The sequence below is a fragment of the Leopardus geoffroyi genome, chromosome B2 (genome assembly GCF_018350155.1).
Source record: "Leopardus geoffroyi isolate Oge1 chromosome B2, O.geoffroyi_Oge1_pat1.0, whole genome shotgun sequence".
Classification (NCBI taxonomy): Eukaryota; Metazoa; Chordata; class Mammalia; order Carnivora; family Felidae; genus Leopardus; species Leopardus geoffroyi.
In genome coordinates, this window is record NC_059332.1 from 140,081,793 (window position 1) to 140,106,462 (window position 24,670).

At 44.3% G+C, this 24,670-nt stretch overlaps 1 protein-coding gene across 1 annotated transcript in view; it reads right to left on the reverse strand.

Moving 5' to 3' along the window:
• The window catches only part of NOX3 (NADPH oxidase 3), a 63,192-nt gene that overhangs the window by 33,887 nt on the left and 4,635 nt on the right, over window positions 1-24,670 (reverse strand). The window contains exons 5-9 of the mRNA XM_045500121.1: window positions 17,479-17,624; window positions 14,033-14,214; window positions 10,687-10,816; window positions 5,313-5,405; window positions 2,589-2,842 (exon numbers count right to left, since the gene is read on the reverse strand). Coding sequence (XP_045356077.1) covers window positions 2,589-2,842; window positions 5,313-5,405; window positions 10,687-10,816; window positions 14,033-14,214; window positions 17,479-17,624 — 805 coding nt within the window. The remainder of the gene's footprint in view (window positions 1-2,588; window positions 2,843-5,312; window positions 5,406-10,686; window positions 10,817-14,032; window positions 14,215-17,478; window positions 17,625-24,670) is intronic.

The window sequence follows — 24,670 nt, forward strand, 5'->3', positions numbered from 1 at the left end:
CACGTCAGGGTAAGCTTAGGAACGCTTTGCTTCATTGTAGGTCATTGGATAGGTTCTTTGTTAAAGTTGCATGAAAAGAAAAAGATCCCGTTGAGCCAACAGATAGCAGTGATTCTGCTAGTGATAATGAAAGTCATCCTACACAACGACCCTCCTCTCTCTTGTCTCCCTCACACCAGCCACGGAGGTTTTCAAAGGTACGTACAGGTTAATCTGTTTATTATTTTTTTTAATATTGTGTGTTTTCTTTGTTATTTCATATTATATTACAGTATCGGAATCATTTTTACATGAATATTTTTGGGTTGTGGAACCCAAATAATTGGGTTGGGTTTCCATCATTTCTTATGGGGAAATTCGCTTTGATATACCCGTGCTTTGGATTATAAGCATGTTCCGGACAAATTGTGCTCGCAGACCGAGGTTTTACCGTACTTGGTTTGTTATCACACCATTCTTCAGTTCCAGGCTTTGAAATGAAGGCATGTGACTCTTCCTACCTAGTGAACGTGACCAAGCCCAATGCTACACGGTTACAGTTCAGTGTCTCATGGGGAGGGGGGAAGAGGGACGATTGGCTAAATAGGTTCTGAGCCTTATGTTTATTCTAGTGCCTAATTTGCCACCTGTAAATGTTTGTTAAGATAAATGAGCTGAAGCATGCCTATTGGGTCCGGGTATGCGTTAATTTCTTCATTACATATTTACTATGTACCCAATACATATCAGACACTGTGCCAGGCACCGGACATATAGGCAGGGACAGACAATGCCCTGCCCTCCGAAAGTCCCATCCTAAGTGTGTCCTGACAGGATTAGCCACCTAGTTTCTTACGCTGGTGGCTACTGCTTGGTAGTTCCTGACACCATCCAAGGATGGCGGAGGCAGGAATCTTTCTCTTTTTTTTTCTTTTTTTTAATTTTAAAAATTTCTTTAATGCTTATTTATTTTTGAGAGAGAGAGAGAGAGAGAGCAGGGGAGGGGCAGAGAGAGGGGGAGACGCAGAATCCGAAGCACGCTCCAGGCTCTGAGCTGTCGGCACAGAGCCCGACGCCGGGCTCGAACTCACAAGCCATGAGATGACGGCCCGAGCTGAAGTCAGACACTTGACCTACTGAACTACCCAGGCGCCCTGAGAAGAGGGAATCTTTTGATGCGTCTTTTGAAATGTCAAATTCTTCCAACTGTTTTTCTCAACATTTTTTGTGTGTGTCCCTGTTTTTCGGGGGCCTTAAACGTGGGTTTTGCCTGCTTATTGGTAATCCTGCTGTAAGAGTGGGAATCGACTTTAAGCCATTGTTTGCTAACGGAGGCCAAGGCCTGGTAATTTACGGTGGGACTTCCGTCTGGTGCCCAGGCCTGTCTGAATAGGCTGTCATTGTGGGTTGAATTGTGTCTCCCAGCTGATATGTTGAAGTTCTAACCTCGGTGCCTTAGAACGTGACCTTATTTGGAAACAGGGTTGTTGCAGATGTAATTAATCAAGTTAAGATGAGGTCATACAGGAGGAGGGTGGGCCCTTCATCCGATATGACCAGGATTTATAAGAAGAGGCCACGGAGACACAGTCACGGAGGGAAGAACACCTCGTGACGACAAAGGCAGAGGCTGAACTGCTGGAGGCTGCAAGCCAAGGAATACCGTGCATTGCTGGAAAACCCCCAGAGGCCGGGAGGAGGCAAGGGAAGATTCTTCCCGAAAGGTTTCAGACGGAGCTCCGCCCTGCTGTCACTTAGATTCAGTCCGGGAGCCCCGAGAACTGGGAGAGAATACGTTTCTGTTGTTTTAGGCCACCCAGTTTGTGTTCCTTTGTTACCACAACCCTAGGAAATGAGTGCACGTGCTACTGGTGTTCTTTACCCTTCTCAGACCCCGCCCCCTGTGCATCTCCCTTGCAGCACAACGAGCTCCTCTGCGTGCAGGTTGATGCTGATTCCAACGCCGCCCCCCCCCCCCCCCCCCCCCCCCCCCGTCCTACAAAATGGAGGCAGCGCCTGGGCATCTCCCTATTTCTGACACACGGTGGAGGTTAATTGACACTTGTTGTATACACACACGCAGGACTGACTGAATGAAGGGGCACAACTACCTTTCTTGACTCTCAGATCACTTTGTCCTTCTGTGAACTTCCATCTGTAATTGTTTAGCACCTTCTCCAGTGGATGGGGCCCACCGGATTCATTCTGACCGTGACGTGTCCTCCTTATGAAGACCAAAATGGCAAATATAATTTAAAGACCTCCGACTGTAAGAGCAGAAAAGTTCACAGGGCTTTCTTACTCATCACAGGCTGCATATAATTAGCCAAGGGTGGTTTTGGAGCTGAGGAAGCAAAATGCTCCTTCTTCCTGGATCGCTGCCTGCCTTTGTCGAACTTTTTTTTTTTTTTTTATAAGAAATGTACTTGCCTCTACTGGAAATCTACTAAATTATACTTTTTATATAGGTTCCCAAAGTTAAAAAATGGGTTAAAACTTGCCCTTCTAGAATAAAGATATTGCTGGGTTTGGTAAGCACGTCGATACACTAAAATGCCTTATTTGTTCTACAATGCTAACTTGTGTGTAAAAAAGAAACGGGCTCTGACCTTGGCAAGCTCCAGGACTCCTTCCGGGCCTGTCCCCCTGCCCCAAATGCCTTACACAGAGCTTCCGTCCAGTCTCCTGCAACCCGGATGTGCACACTGAAGAAGTTCTCCTGAGGGGCCGACGTGAGGGTGAAGGGGTGCCATTCCAGCCACGATATGGACGGGCACTGTATCAAGACATATTGCCCCGGCGCCATTTTAAAGTTTCGCTTTTTCATGTGAAGTTCTAGAACTCCAGATGGGTGGCTCACCACCTAAATCAGAGCAAGAGAATCATTTGTTTTTTCTTACCCCCTCAGGTTAAAGGAGACTGGCTTTTGCTCCGTCAGACGTTTTTAAATTTTGAAATCAGCTCTTTTGAGGTATAATGTACGTATACCATTTGCCGTCAACTTCCAAGGATCTTGGCCATCCCTTTCATATCTGGCTGGGCAACTCTAGCAAGCGTGACGTTCGTCTGCTTCGGGGTACTGTCGGAGGAGATGTGGGTAGCTGCACCCCGGTGCCATGTGGTGTCTGGCCTGTGACTTTAGGTCTCAAATGGCCAAGCTCTGGGTAGCACAGTTGAGCAGACTAAGAGAATAGAAGCTAGCCTATCAGCCATTGCACTTAATTATGCATTCTTAAAATACTTACAGAATTCTTAAAATACTTACAGAATTATCTCCATGTTTTTAAAATGTAGGTCTGAGTTTGTTACTGTTTTCAACAATTTGTACATTTTCTCAATCTCTGGTTGATTAACCCTGTGATTTTTTTCTTTCTTTTCAAAAAAAATTTCTTAATGTTTATTTTTGAGATGTAGGGAGACAGGGCATGAGTGGGGGAGGGGCAGAGAGAGCGGGAGACGCGGAATCCGAAGCAGGCTAGGGGCTCTGAGCTGTCCACATAGAACCTGACACAGGGCTCAAACTTGTCAACCACGAGATCATGACCTGAGCCGAAGTCGGACTCTTAATTGACTGAGCCACCCAGGCGCCCCAACCCTGTGAGTTTTTTCATTCTAGGTGGAAACCAATCTTCAAATTCACTGTGAAATGTTTTGTTTTGTTTTGTTTTGTTTTAGTTGGGTCTTTTCCAATGTCCTGCTTAGGCTCTGAGTTTTAGGTGGACTCCTCCTACTGCTTTTTTTTTTTTTTTAAAGTTTATTTATTCTGTGAGAGAGAGGCAGAGAGAGAATCCCAAGCAGGCTCCTCACTGTCAGTGACAATCCCGACGTGGGGCTTGAACTCACAAACCATGAAATCATGACCCCATCCAAAACAAAGAGTCCAATGCTTAACCTACTGAGCCACCCAGGCGCCCCTCTTAATCACTTTTTTAAGAGCCTTGCAGGGCACCTGGGTGGCTCAGTTGGTGAAGCGTCTGACTCTTGGTTTTGGCTCAGGTCATGATCTCATGGTTTGTGAGATTGAGCCCACGTTGGGTTCTGTGCTGACAGATTGGAGCCTGTTTGGGATTCTCTCTCTCTCTACCTCTCTCTCTCTTTCTCTCTCAGAATAAATAAATAAACTTAAACAACAGCAAAAAAGAGCTTTGCAACTTGGTGCTTACCGGAAGGAAAGAACTAATTTCCCTTCCTCGATTTCCATCGTTTTCTGAAAAAAAAAAAAAAAGAAAAAAAACAAACAAAAAAAAAAACCAATCTCTCTAGGCCCCCATGGCCTCTTTTGTGGCAGGAGGTGGAGAGAACAAAATCAAACGTTTAGATCCTGTGACAGTATTTTCCCATTCGGAAGAGAATCTCACAGCATTTTAATCATTAGTTCTGTTTCCCATCTCCCTACTGATATTCGTTCTGATTCTGCTGTTAAATTGTCTCCCTAGTAACGGCTCTAGTGGATTTCCAGAAGTTTTACTGTCTGGCTTTTGACGTAGCCTGATATCCTTTGGTGCTTAACTTAAAAGCAGCAACATGGAAAGAGCTTAAAAGAGAAATATGAAGCAATTTCTATGCATCTGTTTTCATGAAGACAGTTAAGGAGATAGAGTACTCTGTTAATATTGTATTAGCAATATAGGTTTGGTGAGCACAGCATTTCTTCTTGGAGGTTTAAAACACCGGGGGCAGGTACTTGGTACTTTTCAGTCTCCTAGACAGGTACCTAGTTTAGGTACTCACATCTTCCTCCAGCACATGGTAAAACTGGAGAGCTGTGCGGAGGGGTGCAAATTTGCAAAAAATCCCAGAGCCCTCACTCACTAGGTGGGGCTCCGTGTTATACTTCCACTCTGAACCTGAGGGTGATTGTTCCCCGATCTTCCGCCAGTAGCCCCAAGTGGGAGTGTGTGCCCTTGAAAATGTAGTTCTATTATTTGTGTGCTTGCAAAATCCCCGACTTCGTGTGCTGAAGGAAATGATTGTACTGTAAGTTACCATGACCAATGTAAAGCTTAGTCCTCCTGCCCGTCCCCACCCCCCCCCCACCCCCCGAAACAAGTCCCCTAGTGAGAAACGGAAAGAAAGAGAAAAAGAGATGATTTCTATGCTGCACCGTAAACCTTTATCAGAATTCTGTGTACCAGTCTGGAGCCCTGATCCCTGTCCTCAGTAAAATTAGTCACACTAAAAGATGCGCAGGATACAAGCAATTATTAGAACAGAAGATGGGCCTCTAAATTACAGACAGTTCTGCAATAAAAATGGCAAATTAAAAACTTGGGCTAATAAAAAATTTCCATCTACACTCAGGCTTTTATTCAGACATAAAGCTACATGCATACCTTGGTAATGACAACTTGTTGTCGAAACCGCCAGAACCTAATTATTCTTTCACACGTATATAAGACCACAGGGCCTAAAACCCATTTCCAAGCCTGCAGAGAGTAGCAGAGAGAGAGAGAGAGAGAGAGAGAGAAGAAAAGGAAATGAAAATAGAATCCAAATGTTTTCAATTTGAACGAAATCAATACATAACATGATGGGATTCAGACATTTTCCTTTAACTTTGGGCCAGTTATCAACAATAAAGATATCTCCTTGTATTAAATACTATAACATTCAATTATTCCTTGAAGTGTACAAGCTTATTTAAGAGATTAAACTCTTCTGTATTGGTTTTTATGCTTACTTGATCAATGATGCCTTTATGTAATTAGAAATAATTGAATTTGCAAAGAAATAGGAAAGCAGATTGATGTTTACGTTACATATGATAGGGTCATAAATGCTCCCAACTCGGCCAAAGTCAAAGGCTTACAAAGCGATATTCGTGAGCCAACAAAGGACATGGGAAATTAAATAAAAGCATTTTGAGCAGTCATTTTGGGGGGCCAGCAGTGCGTCACAACGTGGGGGTCTGCCTGAAGGAGCCCCCAAATCCACAACCGTATCCACACACACCCGCACAGGCATGCATATCCAGTGTTATCAGGAATAAAACATAAAAGGAGTGTCTCAGAACTTTAAATCGAGATTTACAGAATCAGAACACAATCCACCACTATCTTCTTGGCAGTTGAGACAGTGAACATTTTAATTCTTAATAAATCCCATCCTATGTCAACCTCTTATGAGAATCATCTGCATTATTAACGATCGGTTTGCCAGCAGGCTAGTCTTGTACCAGTGGGTGTGTATAACATACGGCGTCCTCCTCCCTTGGAAGGGACGTAACTTAAAATGGTGGAAGACTTCTACTAGGTCGGGTACCAAACAACCCCACGAGGCATATGGTTATTCTCGGTGTTTGACACAAGCGCAAACTGAGGTCCGGCAAGATCAAGCAGATTTTCCGGGGTCGCAAAGGCAATTAGGTGCACCAGAAAAACCTGACTCCAGAGGGGTCTGACCGCCTGGCCTGTGTACTTGCCGTGTAGTCATGCTTTTTTCTGTCTAATGCTGGCGTTGGTGCTGACCCTTGTTTTACCAAACGTTAGAGGCTCAGTCTTCATTGAATTTGAGGGTGTCAAGAGTTCTTTGAAGTCTAGTCCAATCCTTCATCTAAAGAAGAAAAAACCCGAGGTTGTGGGAATGGGTAGAATTGCCTGAGGAGACACAACTGGATCCTGGGGAGCCAGGACTGGAACTCAAGTCTTTCATAATTCCCCTAAATTCCCTGCTTGGGATTCTAAATGCACCACCACCTTCCTCCTAGCACACGGCCTTGGGAGTGGGAAGGATGTCTCACTCTTTTGAACTCAGGTTCGCTAGACCCTCTCTGGCTGACTCACCGTCTCTCTTGATCATTACTCTCTTACCCGTTGTCCTGCTCTGTCTGTTGCGTTGACAGGTCACAAGCCCTTCAGTGTTATTTTTGCTTCTGTTATCTTTCTTGTGTTTCTATTTCTCTTTTGTTTACTGCTGGGTCTGTTTGCATGGCAGCTCTTCTCACCTACATCAACCCTCCTTGCTTTTTCCCCGGGAGCCTCTTGTTTGCCTGATAAAGGCTCAATTTATGCAGGCAACACAAAGCAATTTGACCCACTTATCCTTTTCTGCCTCAGTGGGGTTCAGCAACGTGTTCAGAATAGCAGAGGGAACGAAACCTTTTGTCCACCTATGCTGTGGGTGAGGCAATATGATGCACAGAGTAAGGGAGAAGATAGCAAGGGGGTAGACAAGAAGGATGGGGTTGGACCAAAGGAGTGAGTCCTTAGGTCTCTCCTGCTTGAAAGAACCAGAAAGCGTTTTGAGAATTGGTGTGGATAGTTACAGAAATAATAGCAAGAATGCAAGTCTTTCTGTATAAGCTTAGAGAGAGATTTGCAAAACCACTCACATAGTCTCTATGTATTTTTACAAATAATCGTGCATGCCCACTTTGGGACGTTTTAAGCATCACACACTTCGTTTTGGTGCTGTCACATCAGTCTCGGGCTCTGATTTTTCCATGTTGATCAAATGGAGTGGATTGTTTTTCCTCGTACAGTTAGTCAGGAAGGAGAATGTAAGCTATTAATCCTTGGCTCTATCTCTACTCTAGTATATAAAATGTTCCGGGAGGAAAAAGCCCAGTTTGGTTACACGGTGATGGTGCTCCTGGAGCCCCTAGAAGTTAAGGAGTGAGGGATGGGGGTGGCCAGAGGTGAACAGTAGGTTACCTACAGCAGTAACCTGGATAGACAAGAATTAGTAAAGACAGAAGGAGGCCATGCCCCAGAGCAGGAGGGGCGTGTGTGAGGTAGAACTTGGACTAGGTCTTAGAAGCCCTGGCTTTGGGTCTTGGGTGACCATTCTTCCCCTATGCCTTGCGGCAAATCCTGGGCCTTTTACAAAAATGTTGATTTATTTTTTGAGAGAGAGAGAGAGACAGAGCGTGAGCAGGGAAGGAGCAGAGAGAGAGGGAGATGCAGAATCTGAGGCAGACTCCAGGCTCTGAGCTGTCAGTGCAGAGACTGACGTGGGGCTCGAACTCACGAACTGTGAGATCGTGACCTGAGCCAAAGACGGACGCTTAACCAACTGAGCCACCCAGGCGCCCCGAGCCTTGGGCCTTCTGTGTTCAAATCTTTTGTTTTGTAAAATGAGACAGGTAGAGAAAATTATTGGCTGGGTTTCCTCCAGTCTCTTAAATGTTTTAGCTTTATTCACAGAGATAAATACAGCGTCAGGGGTACGTGCACATAGATAGCAGCAGACAGCAGACAAAATGAGGGGTGGGAGAAGGCTGGAGTTTCAGAATGAATGTTGAAGTGTGTAGGGATGCAAGTTCACGGCCACAGAGTTGAAGCTCTGGCTTCTTGATGTGGCTTTCCTGGGGATGGCCTTTGCGACCATAGGTCAGAAGCTAAATCTTGGGCCGCTAGCCCTCCGTCTGCTAAATTAAGGGGCGGGGCTATTAGGTATCTAAGTTTCTTTAATGCTAACATACTCCGTGGCTTCTTTGCTTTACTTTTTCTTTTCCAAAAATACTCAGAAAGTCATGCTACAGTGAATATTTTATGATAGAAATAAAGCTACATTGATTTAAAAGCTGCAGTAATGAAACTTGTTTCTTCCACTTTCCCTCCTGGTTTTTCATTCCCCCAAGAAAATAAGAACATGCTGGCCCTGATTTTATTTTATGTGTGTGTTTAAAAATGGCCTCTTTGTCTAGACAATAAGATTTCCAGGGGCAGGAACCACGTCTCGGAAGCTTCCATACCGTGCAGCGGCACGAATGTAACAGCCTTTTAGAAAACGTTTTGCTGAATTGACTCTACCTCAGGTAAAGCTTCCTCCTGTACGGTTGACATCATTCCCTAATAATTTAAACCAGCGTTAGCCTTATTATTATTGCTGTTGTTGCTGTCACTTGTCGATGTCATAGGTAAATAAAATAAGGTGCTTCTCCGACTGAGAACGACCAGGCTTCTTTGGAGAATAGATTGCACGAGCAGTTCTAGAGTCTGGAGCCTTGGATGCGTCTGTGAGTCCGAGACAGAAGGGGACCACAGGGGTAATTGGTTCCCTTGATCAGTTCGGTGCCCACGGGGCGGTGTGCAAAGCATTCTGCGTCCTAACCCGGACAGCAGTGCCCCGCCAAAGGTGAATTGATAAATGTTCCATTGATAAAAGTACCGTGAAAATGCAGTTAGGAGGGGCCAAGAGGAAGCGATGGGTAGATGCGGTGCAGTGAAACGCCGGAACCCTTCCTCGTCCTTGGGATGCCTCCCGGACTCAGTGTCTATGAGACATCAGAGAGAATACTGCACCTTCAGCCAAGCAGTAATTGCACAGCCCACACATGCTTTGAACCAGGATCCATTAAAAATAATGAGAAAGAGTGACAACATGAGTTTGGGTGTGCAAGGCGGTGTAGCAGGGGAGAGTTAACAGACAGATGGGTAAGATTCCCCCCTTTTAATAGTAATTAATGTCAGTGCACACTGCTGGTGCAGGCTCTGGTCTGTATTCATGAGGTGTGGGAGAGTATTGATTTTTTTTTTTTTTTTTTTTTCATGGAGACGCTGTAGCTGGAAGATTTTAGAGAGGCATTCCTGTTCCTCATTACTATGCAGGCTGGGTAGTGGCTACTGATAGTTGAGTTTAAGACAGAGAGAATCTATACTGACCATTAAAAGAACCACAGTCTAACGGGCACATCTATGTCGTTTCTCTCGGTTTTAAGCATTCCTCCCAGCAGTTTTCACTTTTAAAATCCAGGGCTTCATTTAATGTATTTGAAGAGTTTAGAAAAAGTCAATCATTAGAGTCGTCATAAGTTGATGACTTAATTTCCTGAATCTCCACCATTTATATACTATTATCCCTGTTTGGGAACCCTGTTTCCTTCTTGTTTTAATCTGCTGGCCTCATTTATTTGCTCTCATGCATCACCCAGGTGCCCCAAGGTTTGCATTGTTCTAAGAAACCCGAGAAGACCAAATAGAATCATTATTTCTACGTACCTATGCCACAAAGGCATTGCAGCATGCCCAGGAAATCTTTCTTTTGAGATCTTGTGGACATGATGATCGACTCTAATGAATTAGGTCTCTTTTTGCCTAGCATCATTATTTCAGTTATGTAGCTTAATTAGAACAGGCAGTCAATGCATTTAGTACCCCCAAGTTTTTTTGATCCCCAAAGCTGTAGGAAGCAAGAAGGCAAGCTTAATAAAGAGGGCATCCTTCTCTTTTTTGCCTAACACCATTATTTCAGTTATGGGAGCTTAATTAGAATAGGAAGTAAGTGCATTTAGTACCCCAATTTTTTTTTGATCCCCAAAGCTGTAGGAAGCAAGAAGGTAAGCTTTAATAAGGAGGGCATCCTTCTCACGTGGTTGTTGCTTGATGTTCATTGGAGGAGTGCGGCTAGTAATTCCCAGAATGGAGAGGGCAGTTCCGCAGGGGGGCAGAGGGCTGAGTTTGCGGAGCAGAGAGGATGGCAAGCCGGAGACAGGGTCGTTCATGTCTGCAGTGCTGCTCATTCTGCCATATCAGACACCCCCATTGACGTGGGAGCGCAAGAGCACATTTCGAAACGGACAGAACCCTTTTGGCAGTAAACCTCTTTTTACAATGATCCATAACTAGATTTCTCCATTAGCACGCTTAATAAAGAGCTGGCTTTGTCTAGTGGTGACATGGGCTGTTCTTTTCTCAAGCACACAAAGCTCTAGTTATTTTAACTGTGGCGACAGCTATTTTTAAAAGCTCTTGGGTTCATTCTTACCGAAGGCTCCTTGCCAGAAAATTGAGGCGTGGGGCACTGGGCAGCGGTCTGCCACTGAGCGTAGTGGTCTTTGCAGAAGGTGACATTGTGGAGCAGTTGACTCTCGGGAGTTTGGCCTCGAACAATCCGACTTGCCATTAAAACAAAACAAAACAAAACCTAAATATTTCAAATTGATTTTGTGCAGTCTTGTGATACCACAGATATATGCTCTGCAGCGGGCTCTGAAATAACACTTCAACTGTCTTGAAACTTGGGCTGTCATTCATTTCTCTCAGCATCTTTAAAAATAGGAATTTAAGAAGCTTCAAGTAACTTTGAAGATCCCAGAAAAGAAGTGCCCCTCTGCGGTATCCTGTGTTAAATTGAAAGTGTCTATATTAGAGAATTCATAATGAAGGGAAATTGTTTGAACACACCCTTTTGTAGACTGTTGAATTTAATTAGGTTACATCGCGTCCTGATTGCTGATTCGGCCTAATTGGCTAACTTTGTACTATTTGGGTCTTTTGCAGATTTATTTAACTTCTGCCCTTTTTGGTTTGTGTCTGCGCACCTAGAAGTTTTCAAGCGAAGTCGCAAAAGTGTCCTGAATAATGATGCTCTTTTCCCCAGTGACCACGAGCAGGCGTAGTGTTTGACAGGGTCAAAATAGGTCAGTGTGAAGTGGGTCTTCAGAACTACCTGGATGAATTTGAGAGAGAAAAGGAAGCCTGCCTTCGTGAATGGAGCACTGGATCAAGAGTCCTGTAATCCTACTACGCTACGTTCGCCCCAAACGTAGTACTGACTGACCTTTGACAAGCCGCTTCGGTACCCCCATTGGTGCACCGGGCCACAAAGTCTAAGAATTGAGGCTATGTAATCTGGAGGTTGTTCAATTCCTAGGTGTTTATGAAGAAAATACATTGACTTGTTTTTGAGGGACAGGGTGCTGAGAAACTCTAGCATCATACAGGCTCACGTCATGGGCAGTAACATGTGAAGTAGCATGTCTCCTTTTGCACCGTTGGGTACAGGAGGAGAGAGAGGCAATGGCCTTAGGGACCTTACACGTCAGCCTAGGGAACTGATGTTTTGGCCTTTGGCCCGGTCTGTTTCATGAAAGTCATCCAAACTTGATAACCTCCCTTTGAGCTAGGAGAGCACAACATCTGTGAATCTCCCGTGATCACATGATGCCCAGACACAGGAAGGGTGAATAATAAATGGGACCCGAGGAAAAGATTCTGTAGATTTTAACACCATCATTCTCAAGCTCTAGGTAACATTGCCTAGATTACCTAAAGAAACCTCAGAACATTTCACAGATGCAGTATCTTTTTAAAAATTAAAAAATTTTTTATGTCTTCATCTATGCTATCCCATAATAGAAAGATTAGTGGGCTTTAACACATTCCAATAATCCTCCTTTACTTGGCATTTTGTATAGAATTTGCAAATTACTTTTCGCTGTAAACAGTAGCTGTAGAATACTTCAAGCTGAGAGGATTAAATGAGACCCTTATCCCAAAATAAGCCTTTCAACTAAGTTAAAATGACTAAAATATTTCATCTTATGAAATGTTATTTGGATATTAAAAAGTATCTCCAACGCAACACCACCCATTGAAATCCTCTTGTGTGAAGGCTGGCAGGCAGGATCAGGGGGCTGTGTGTGTAATTTGGGGGACGAGGAATTCTAGACACATGTGGATTATGAAGAGCCTCTCAAATGTGCTTCGGGGTAACTGCCCCAGCCTCAGGAGGAGAATCCATAGAGAAAGAGAGGGACCGACAGTCGTTGAGGGGGGAGCCCTTTGGGACCATCCATCCTGCTCCCCAAAACACAGAAAGTCAGGGTGAGGGATCACACGTGCAGAAGAGGCAACTGCTGAAATTTTAAAGACTAGAAAGCCATTAGCCAGATAGCACGTAAATGTGAACATTGACGACTAGGATTCTAAGGATGAGCAGAGAGATGGACGGGTTTTCCAGGTAAAAGACATCCCTGGGGGGCGTGCTTCAGCAGCTGCAGTGATGGGAGGAAAAGTTGTATAGGGGAGGGCGTCTGCTGGTGTGGGAAGCAGAGGAAGAGCTCATGGAAAGCCATGCAGGGCGTTTGCGACCTCCTCGGCCACATTCCTGCAGGTGTGGAGGGCTGTTTAACGTGAGGAAGTGAAGGGCTCTTCTGCGGGGCTTGTGACCAGAAAAGGTTTGGTTGTCTGAAGCCTGGTGCCCTACATCTGACCCTGGCATTTGTTTGTCCTGGGACCTTGAGGGAATCACTTAACCCTCTGAACCTGCTTCGTCCTTATGAAGTGGGGGATAACATCACCGTCTTTACTGGACAGGACTGTTGTTGGGGTCAAATGGATCGTGCCCACGGATGTGTTTTGAAAATTGTGAAATGGAAAAAAAAAAAGGCCTCAGTTGTATGGAATAATTAATGTTGGAAGAAACTAGCTAATAGACATTCATTGGTGGGTTTGTCCAGAGCCATTTTAAGACTATTCAAAGAACTGAAAACATTGTATTTGAGGGTGTCGTGCTTCACGGTCTGCTCTAGCTTCCTGAGGAGGAGAGTAATAGTTTCAGGCAGGTGTTGAATCCCATTGTATGGGATGTTTGGGCGAGAAGGAATCCTAGAAGTCAGATGGCAAAACTGAGGTCCAATGAAGTTTTAAAAAACGTTTATTTACTTTTGAGAGAGAGAAAGAGAGAGAACTAGCGGGGAAGGGGCAGAAAGAGAGGGGAACAGAGAGTCCCAAGCAGGCTCTGTACTGACAGTGGACAGCCTGATGGGGGGCTCCATCCCACAAACCATGAGATCATGACTTGAGTGGAGATCAAGAGTTGGACACTCAACCGACTGAGCCACTCAGGTACCCTGCGGTCCAGAGAATACAAGGGACTTGCACGTGGCCACCCTGATGACTAGGGGCAGAGCCTGGGTCTGACCGTCATCTCACACACCGTTCCCTCCCCAACACAGGGCTTCCTAGTGTGTGGTTCTGGTTAAGCAGAAGTGGAATCTGGGTGTCCAAAATAGATATCTTGACTAATCGCATGCAATTTGGATCACAGAAATTTGTCCTGAGCGAAACAGGTCTACTGTTTTCCAGCATTCATTAAAATTTCTGCATCTTATGAACATGTCAAGTCTCTGCAACAGAGTTAGCAAGAAAAATAAACATCCTTCACCATCTATGTTGCTTTCTTTCCAGTTACCAAAAGAAGGCGCTTGCCTTGGTGAATGTTCCTTTAGTCGCTGCCATTTATGATTCCCTATCCAAAGGGCTTTCTAAGATGGTTTTTGAGGTTCACAGAGATAAAATCTTACACTCTGAGCGCAGTATGGACTTACCCTGCCCCATGGATAGCCAGACTGATAAAGAAGATGATGAACACATGGTGTGTGTACCAGAACAACTCATAGGAGACCTGTCTGATGAACTCGGTGGAAGAGGTCATGATCAAGATGAAAGCCAGAGAGATGATCAGGCCAGTGACACCAGCAATTGTCGTCAGCAACACGGTGATGGTGTTCTAAGAGAGACAAGCACCGGGACATTGATATCTTGGTTCTATTTTCCACGTTAGGGTCAATACTCGAGAGTCTAAGCAGGGAGTAAATCAAAACATTCGAATCAGGGGCATATTAGCCTCAAAAAGGTCCCCCTATGACTCAGGAAGGGAGCTTCCCCGTTCTTTTCTTTTGTTCCATTTGATGGCATACGTTCACTTTGCTCAAATTTCATCAAATGCCATTTAATCATTTACATTTTTTCCATCTGTATAAATCAACTTTCAGGTCAAAGTTATTATGGTGAATTGAAATTAAGACAATATGTAACACTGCATTTTAAGATAAAATATTGGCAAATAAATCCAAGTGTCAAGTTTTTGATTTTTAAAATAAAAGTGTGGATTGCCATGCTTAATTGCATGTTAACATTAATAAACACTTTTTTTTTTGAGAGATCCCTCAGGGGCGCTCCTAATAAAGCAGCTGCACATTCTGTTCCCCTGGTAGTTATTCCTTGCTCTTGCTTTTTAATTGGAAGGGCCATGACTTGCATTTCTTTCATGCCACCTCAGGGAGGCTTGGAATAAGGCTTTGTAAATCCTAGGTGATCAATAAATATACAGCTATTCTACTCTGGGAGACACGGTCAAAAGGCCAGAGTTCTGACCTGTGAGTGCAGAGGATGGTTACCTAGCCTTTTAGAATATGAATCACAGAGCACTTTGTATTTGCTGTGACTTTTCCATATTCTTGCCAAGTCATTGGGATTCAGATGTTGTGTTACCATCGTTGAGCCGACCATGAGCTCAATAAACTCACACTGTATCTTTTGTCAGTAAAATCTCATTAATTTGGGCTGCTGTGAGACCTCAAGGTAATTTGGATAGGGACTTCTCCTTGTTTCTTTTTACTTCATGGAGCAAATAGTTGAAATAAAATTGAAAGGGCATGTCTAAAACGTTGAAAAGATATGTTATTTTTTCAAGTGTACTCAGGCATTTAATTTTTAAAAAATTTTTAATGTTTATTTATATTTATGTATTTATTATTTATATATTTATATATAATTATTTATATATAAAAATAATGTTTATTATTTTTGAAGGAGAGATAGCGTGTGAGTGGGGGAGGGGCACACACACACACACACACACACACACACACAGAATCTGAAGCAGGCTCCAGGCTCAGAGCTGTCAGCACAGAGCCTGACGTGGGGCTCGAACCCACAAACTGTGAGATCCTGACCTGAGCCGAAGTCAGACGCCTAACCGACTGAGCCACCCAGTACTCAGGCATTTTAGAAATCCATTTATATCATAGGACGTGCTAATTTCAAATCACTCTTCTTTGCTTTTTAAAGCAAATCCCCACTTCCCTTTTCTTGCAACGTATTTTTATAGACTGGTTTGGTTTGCCGTGTATCTCTTCAAATAGCCCCGTTGCATCTGTTTAGAAATACTCTATAACGTACACTTTGTGTTATTGATACTTTCTCCAAACGTACCAATTTGTATTATTGATCTTTCTCCAAATACCCCAAGGTAGGTATTATTCACCTTAAGGTATTACTTGAACTTAAGGAGCACTTACATAGTATACTGCTTCTAAAATTTTGAGATGACTATATTGGAGTAACTTGATTATCTTGTTAAATTGCTTTAAAAGCATTCATAATAAGTACTATTCACTGTATAGCCTTTTCAAAATATTAAGGCTTATTCTTGGTTGTCTGTAACAATGAGCTTTTCAGAGCCTTGGCGGGGGAAAAGAGTTAACCCCGGTAAGTGCTAAGATAAATACTAGGGCTCCAGTGAGTGACCCCGAAAGCCCTCCTACGGGCTTATGGCCATCGTTGGTTTTAACTTATAACTTTGAAGCTTGTGCTTCTAATTGTTGTCAGCCAGGAAAATGTAGCTCTACTTAATCAATGGCCTGATATTGGAAATCATCTCAGGATAATTAGGGACGTGCCATGGAAGAATTCCCCCCAAAATTTGAATTTCGCTTCTTCAAATAAGGTTCCCTGGGCAAAATGGTCATGAAAGAGATGGCTCAGATGGTAACAGAGGGTTTTCTGTTGCGGGAGTACATTGTATTAGGGGTCTTCTTGGGCAATACTGATTCGTTAGCCTGGTCACCACGTTGGATACATATTCCAACAGGGCAGTACGTGCTCAAATATTTTGGTCAACCGGGAAGAAAGGGGTAGGTGGCGGATGGAAGGGAGAGGATCGTCTTAATCTCGATAGGTGGGTTTCTGCAGTTACGTTTTTCATTCTCTTTTTGTTTCTCACATGTGCTGCCACTCTGGGCACACAGGTAATTAGCATTAATGATGTTACTAGCCATGCAGGTCTGATTATGAAATGAGCTGCTTTGCCCAGTATCTGATTTGGCAGACCAGCCAGGCACATGTGTGCCAAAATATGACACAGGAGAAGAGATCCAAAAGCAATTTGCAAGTTGAAAATGAAGACGTCCAATTTATAATCCCTGGATTTAGATGGCACTTCACATTCTTTATGATGCTACCATCAACAACAGCAAAATACCTAATCGTGAGCTGCTTTAAAATGTAAAATGTCAGGGTTCTAATAAGTTGCTGCATTTCCTATTTGGGTTTATTTATTATGTTTTGATATACCTTAATTAAGGGGCATCAGTTTTTCTTCCTGCTTATAAACTCTTAGCAACATTTACGAAAAAAATACCTTTAAAAAATTATTTATTTTCAAGAGACAGAGACGGAGCGTGAGCAGGGGAGGCGCAGAGAGAGAGGGAGACACAGAATCCCAAGCAGACTCCAGGCTCTGAGCTGTCAGCACAGAGCCTGACGTGGGGCTGGAACTCACGAACTGGGAGATTATGACCTGAGCTGCAGTCGGACGCTTACCCGACTGAGCCACCCCGGCGCCTCAAGAATATCTTTTTTTTTTTTTTTTTTTTTTTTTTTAATTTGAGACAGAGAGAGAGAGAGAGAGAGCACATGCAAGTGGGGGTAGGGGCAGAGGGACAGAGAGAGACAATCTTAAGCAGGCTTCACGTTCAGCGTGGAGCCCCATGCAGGGCTCGACCCCACAGCCTTGGGATCATGACCTGAACTGAAATCAAGAGTCAGTCGCTCAAACAACTGAGGCACCGACGTGCCCCTCAAGATAGCTTTGGCAGAAACTTCTCTCCAGCTCTTTGATTAAAGCTTTTGAAACACAGTGCTTCCGATCAAGGGATCGGGAGAGGAAGGGTGTTTCAGATGAGAAACCCGGGAGCCTGCAAGGACTTACTGTGTGGAAGGTCCGGATGGGGTTGAGGTAGCTCTCATTTGGGGTTTTGCCAAGCTTGGCAAGTGCAGCCAGAAGTCCCTCTGCTTCCGTGGACTGGCTCCAGCGATAGTGCTCCAGGTTGCACAAATGTGCCACGATGTGGATGGCTATGGTTGAGGAGAGGACGTCAGACATGCGCCGTCTGGATTTCTTCCTTTGTGGTTACTCAACGACACAATGTCTCTACGGTCAAGTTTCTCTGTTCTGGTGTTTGTAATCTCCAAAGAGTGATTTATTTGTGCATCTTTCACTGTGTCTTGAGTGGAGTGGATTGGCTACTTCTAAAGATATGCTATGATTCACCACATCCATTTTAATGATAAGAAGAAATGAAGTCAATCTTAAGTCACCATAATTTAATTATAAACATGTGCTCATTCTGCAAGTGGGATAGGTATTAGGATATCACAACATAATTACCTATATGTTCCATTGTATATATAATTCCATATTTTGTATAGAACATATCCTGTGAGATATATATATATACACACACACATATGTATTCCATATTTTATATCTTGTGTAATATAGTTTCCAAGAAATCACAGAGCATTATCCTAGAATACTGTATATCATATACATGGACATGTGTGCATATGACATCTATGATAGATTCCAGGGAAGAGTTTTTGTTCGCTTTCAGACATTATATTTTCTATTCTTCCTTTATACATTTTAGCATATATGTATATGTACTCCTACACATATGCATATACACAATATATTTGCATGTGTTATTCCTAGAGGATCAAAATAAACTGGTATTTATAGAACTAATCCTCTCTGTGTACTCTTCAGAAGAAAACTCGGTTTTCTAATTCTGAGAATTTGTGATGTTTAAATTTTAAATGAAGAGAACAAGCTTGGGAACACAGCATCATTTAGCCCGAGGAGACTGTGCTCAATGCCACTCTTCCCCGTCTTGTGAAATCTGGGGGAAGCTAGCAGTCACAACATCCAGACGAGGATCTCCTGATGCTTTCCCTACAAATGGAAGCCCTACTGGGTGACCTGCTGATACCAGCCACTGGGATCAGATTCAAGTGTGAAATGAGAATTCATTACCCAGTTGCTACCTTGCCCCCCGCCCCCGAACCCCCGTCCACCATGCAAAGTAGAATTGGCTAATATATTATATAGTCTCCACACATTGTATGCAAATTCTGGAATCTTTCATGACTACCCATGGTGGGTTGAGGTGTGGGGGAGTGAAGGAGAAAGGAACAGCAGAAACTTCGGAGAATATTGGTAGCATGTTGGTCTCTGTGGTTGTAGCAGCAGATTTATTTAGAAATACCAACAGCTATTTAGCTTTTCTCCCTGCCCCCTGAATTCCTTCGATCAGAGCCATTCCCTTTTCTGGGCTGCAAAGTTGTATTCATGCTTTAAGACCCAACCCAAAAGTTGTTTTCTATGAAATTGCTCGTCAGGTCCACAGGCACCAATGATACCTTGACTATAACATTTCCCAGGAATTATTGTTATGAATATTTATTTACATCTATGTTGCCCCACGGACCTGACGCCTCAAGGCTTATTCATCTCGAAACATCAGCACTGGGCACGTTGCTTACTACCAGTATGTACTTAATAAGGATTTGCTGAGTGATAATGAGCTAGAAAGAGAGAAAGGGTCAGGAGGTTGTCTGCCGATGCGGATGGGGTAGTGCTAATACCTGTTTTGTGAACATTTTCCTGCAGCCTTCACGTCAGAACTCAATTTGAATATGCTTTTGGCTGAAGTTCATCTAAGAAGGCAAAGCACATGATCGTATTTCTGAGTCAATGATGTTGACTCTCTCCTTATGGGTTTTGTGAGAGTGGCACCCAAAAGGCATTGTGTTTCTTCCTTGTGTTCCATTTGTCACTATATGTGGTGTGTCTATGAAGGAGCTGCCTTGTTTAGTCTCAGCATCCACGAAGCTAGAAAGTTTGTCTAGTAACCATCTCTTCCAATATGCTCAAGATGAAATGGAAACTAGTTGCTAAATTGAACACAAACATGTTCAGCAGTATTCCTAATTGCCGTTTTCTGGTAATTATCTTAAAGTTTAAAAAAAGCAATAGGTAATACTTCTCATGGCTAGCAGATATTGAATACTTGGTATACTTCAAACACCATTATAAATGCTTATGCGTATTACCTCATTTAATCCCCAGGTATCAGTTTTATTGCCATTTTACAGACCAGTATTCAAGAAGTTCAGGCAGTTGTAGACCATTAACGGCAAATGTGGGATAAAACCCTGTTTGCCTGAATCGGGGGCCCATTAAAATTTTTTTCTTTTTTTTTAATATATATTTTTTTAACGTTGATTTATTTTTGAGACAGGGAGAGACAGCATGAATAGGGGAGGGTCAGAGAGAGAGAGGGAGACACAGATTCTGAAACAGGCTCCAGGCTCTGAGCTGTCAGCACAGAGCCCCACGCAGGGCTCGAACTCACGGACCTCGAGATCATGACCTGAGCCGAAGTTGGATGCTTAACCGACTGAGCCACCCAAGCACCCCTCTTTTTTTTTTAACAGAGCCCACGAGCAGGGAGAGGGGCACAGGGAGAGAGGGAGTATCGTAAGGAGGCTGCACACTCAGTGTGGAGCCCGACTCGGGGCTCAATCCCACAACCCTGGGATCATGACCTGAGCCAAAATCAAGAGTCAGATGCTCAACCAACTGAGCCACCCAGGTGCCCCAGAGCTCAATCTTTGACCTTTAAGTTATATTGTTTCTTTTCACTGATTCATAATTGTTATACTTTATTGTTCACAGAAAACTAATTTCTCCTGCGGGCTTAGCTAAAGCTCTTTGAATGGTTCATTGGTGTCTTTAATCTAGAGTCAACTAGCTCATAAGAATAATCACAACCTTTGGAGTTCTCCTTGCAGGTGGGTGGAAAATCTCCTTTACCTCTCTGCCCTTTACCCTCTGCCCCTGGCTGTCCTCAGTTCTCCTCCATGGACTAAAGCACACCAGAGAGGAGCTGTCCCCACTTTACAGAAGTAGATACTGAGCTTCAAGCCAAATTAAGTGACAACACTTACAATTCCATAATCCACCTGTGACAGAAAGGAAATACAGGATAGCTTCTGTGTCTTTTATATTCTGCATTCTATAACATCCTTCTCCTGGGTAAGAAGTTGTTGATCACAATCTATTTTCTATTAGATTGATTTCCACATGAGAATTTGACACTGTTAAACTAAATTTAAGTACACTTATTGAATAAGCAAAGATATTGAACTAGTTATTTACTCTTATTGCCAGGTCTCCCATAACAGAGCTGAAGAAACTAACGAAATAGTATGAGAAAACTCAAGATGCTTTTTAAGAGGTAGCTCCTGAGGGAATATGTTGAAAACTACTTTCTAGCTTTTTTTTTTTTTTTTGTTTTCATGTACTTTAAAATTCATGTCTTAAATGCTCCTTTGCTCTAACTACCTCCATTTCGTTTTCTTTTTACACGTAGAAGATAAAAAGTAGAATATCTTATTTTATTTATCCCAGGAACTCTCAGAGGGAAAACTACCTGTGCCACTTGGTTTGTCCGAACGTTTTATTTCCTCTTAGGTCTGACCCTAATTTTATTGTGATCTTGGCTGGGAACTTAAGGTATCCCACTTACCAACTCCATGGCTGCTGGGGCTTGGTAGGTGACCCAGGAGATACTGATTTTGCTGTGTTTTTTTCCAGACATTGTATGTTCTATTTTCTAGTCTTCCCTTTACACACCTCAGTTATTTTAATGTGGGTAATCATGGCATCTGCTGGTTGCTTCCAGTATGCGATCCAATAGTGATATGGTTCGATTTTCCCCTCTCTTACTCATCAGAATCCTGTCACGTTACTAGATTGGCTACTCAAACTAGATTTGCTACAGCCAGAAGGACACGAGAAGGCTGCCTCTCAGTTACCTCATTTATTTCAGCCTGCTGTCTTATCTGTAAAATGGGTGCATTGATTGAAACCAGGCAATATTGAAACCAGGCTCAGCTTCCCGCCAGCTCTCTGGCTCCCGCGTCTCCTTCGAAGTTGACTGGGACCATTTATCATCCCAAAGGGATCTGTAGTCCAATGTGAAAGCAATGCAAACACGAAACGCATGTTTTAATAATTTTTCAAAATCAACACTGGCTTAAAGGGACTTTTTAAGTTTTGTGGCACATTCGATACCATCAGTTATGCAGGTGTGCTCGCCCTGGCCCCTCTGAGGACTTTCTGCTGAGCTCATGGGAGAGCCTAAGACACACATTTCCAGAATCCGCCCAAATGCCAGGCTAACAGATGCTGTCACCGGGTCTTTCCACAATCCTATTTTCTCGCCAAAGTACTTCTACAGTTAAAAGAGAGCAGTGGTCTTGGACAAGCCACAAAATGCACATTTAATTGGTGTGTGGACTTCTGAGTTCAAATAAGGAGCTTTCATTGAAGAATGAACAACAACAACAACAACAAAAAAAAAATCATAAAGGCTACAATTAGAGCCAGTTGCCCTGAGAAAGTTTCTTTTCCTTCTTTCTTTCCTTCTTTTCATTTTTTAGGAGATCAAAGGAAGCATAATTGAGGGAGAATCTTGGAAGGGCGGTCAGTTCTTGCTATCTTTCTGCCTGCCTGTCAGTGATAACAGTCATTTTGGAGTTAGTCACCTCCTAATTAAGCAGCCTTCGGAAATAAGGACCCAGGGACAAATCCTGGCTGTGCTTTACCAGCCAGAGCCTTGGCCCCCCAAACTTTCAAGCTTGTGGACTGATTTCTGCAGGACTACATAGGTTCCGGCACCCCATGCATGCTACTCATTTAAATCATGTTAGACAGGGGGCACCTGGGTGGCTCAGTCAGTTAAGCTTCCGACTTCAGCACAGGTCACGATCTCACAGTTCGTGAGTTCGAGCCCCGCATCGGGCTTTCTGCTGTCAGGGTGGAGCCCGCTACGGATCCTCTGTCCCCCTCTCCCTCTGGCACCTCTTATGTTTATTGAGGCTTGTAAACTAATTTTAGCAGCTCATCAGGAGCCGCCCGTGGGTAATTGCACACCCCTGGCGCCTACTGGATGTATGCCGCCTGGGTCAGTATTTACACCCACCCCTTTGAAGGAAGCTCAGGCTCACAGTACTACTGTTCAGCTGGAAGGATCTCCAAGGTCTGCTGTGGACCGCAGAGTCCAAAAAGATCCACGTTAATAAGAACGAAGAGGCTGTGATACTGGGATTTTTATACCACTGGGGTTACAGGTCCCTGAAAATGATTTATTAGCGGTTGGAGAATTGCTCCAGCAGCTCTTATCATAGGCAGGCGAGCGGGAAGGCAGGAAGCCAAAAGAAGGGTTCCTGTCACCGCGTTTTCCGTGATGCCCTTGATTATAGATAGTTTGCCTCTCCCCTCCTCCTCCCCAGCCTCCTTCCACCAGCCTCTAATTACATCCTTTAATGATTCGACCAGTTAAAGCCTGCAGTTCAGCTTACAGAAGAACGGGTGAGAAATTAGGGGCTGGCATGCAAACTTCGATGTGGATGCAGTTCTTCCAAGGTTACACACCTCTATTAAGCCAGTCGGCTATTTGAAAAGCAGCATAATGGGCGATGCTAATAAAATAAGCACGGGGACATTTGCAGCTGTTCCCAAGTGAATACAGCAGAAGGACAAAATGTGAAAAGCACAGGGATATCTACGAAACCAGGGCTTAGCATGTTTTTTTTTTTTTTTCCCTTCTAAAAGCGCAGTTGCCAGCCGCATTTCTTAGTTAGTGTGAAATGTAATAATTGCTATGTCAGGGCTTGGGAGAAGCAGAGAGCTTTCTCCCCACCCTCCTGCCTTTGCCGGGGATGGAGACAGCCCCGCGCTGCTGGTTGCCATGGCGGTGGGGGACGAACCCTTGGCTCTCAGAAGCAGTCTGACCCTGCCGGGAGGTCCTGGGGGGGGAGGGGGCTGGGAGCCCTGCAAGGCAGTGGGGGTTCGAGCAGAAGAGGGCCCGAGGGGATACTTCCTTCTCTCCAGGGATTTGTGAGGGAAGGAGGGAGAAAGAGAGTCCCGATTCTTCTGGTTGCGGCAGAATGTGAATTTATCTGGGACGAGCCCACCGGCATCATTTTGAATCTCTTCCCTGCCCACACGCTGGGCTTCCTCCGCCCCAGCTGCTGCTGGGTCCTTGAGCCCCTGCGCTGTCGCGGCTTGTACCTTTCTCACAAATCCCCCTCCTCCCTTTTGCCTGCTGGCCGACTCCAGCTCATCCTCGGGTCTGACCCAACTTGGTGGGGACCTGTTACGTGCCAGGGGCCGGGAAAGCCGAGACGCAGAAGACACATCTCAGCCCCCCAGGCCGTCGGAGTCTGAGAAATTTTCCTAGGTGGCAGGGAGGCATCACTGAGGTCTGTAGGAAAGGTGGCCCAGAGGGAGGCAGGCCGGGCGAGGAGGCCCGGATACGGCAACGTCTTCGCCATTGAGGGAGGAAAGGAAGAGCATGTAACAGGGACAAAGGCACCGACCACTCAGGGACCCAGTGGCTGTGTATTGCCAACGGGAAGAAGCGAGGGGGGCGTGGAGAGAAAGGAGAGAGGAGGAGGAGGCAGCGCTCACTGAACGGAGCATGTGGGCCATCCTACCCTTGGGTTTGACTCTCTGTGCAAGAGCGGCCACTGACTGACCTTGTAGTGGGTAGGTTTCCAAGAGGGCCTACCTGGCAACCAGTCTGCACATCTCTTGATGGATCGATTGTGTTATTGTTCTTTTAATTCCAGTGAGGAAAAGGCACACAAACACTTAGATCACAGGACCAGTCAGCAGCAGGGGTATGAAATAATGTGGTCATCTGATTCCACTCATCTGCTCCCCTTGCTAAATTACACTCCATTCTTGGGGCCCCTGGGTGGCTCAGTCGGTTAAGCGTCTGACCGCGGCTCAGGTCATGATCTCACGGTTTGTGAGTTGGAGCCCCGCGTCGGGCTCTGGGCTGACAGCTCGGAGCCTGGAGCCTGCTTCACATTCTGTGTCTCCTTCTCTCTCTCTGCCCCTCCCCTGCTCACACTCTGTCTCTCCCACAAATAAATAAACATTAAAAAATTAAAAAAAATAAATTATACTCCATTCTGAAAACAGTACTGACTACCCTCGTTTCAGGTTACAGCTTCTCTTAGTGTATCTTGAACACGGGAGATAT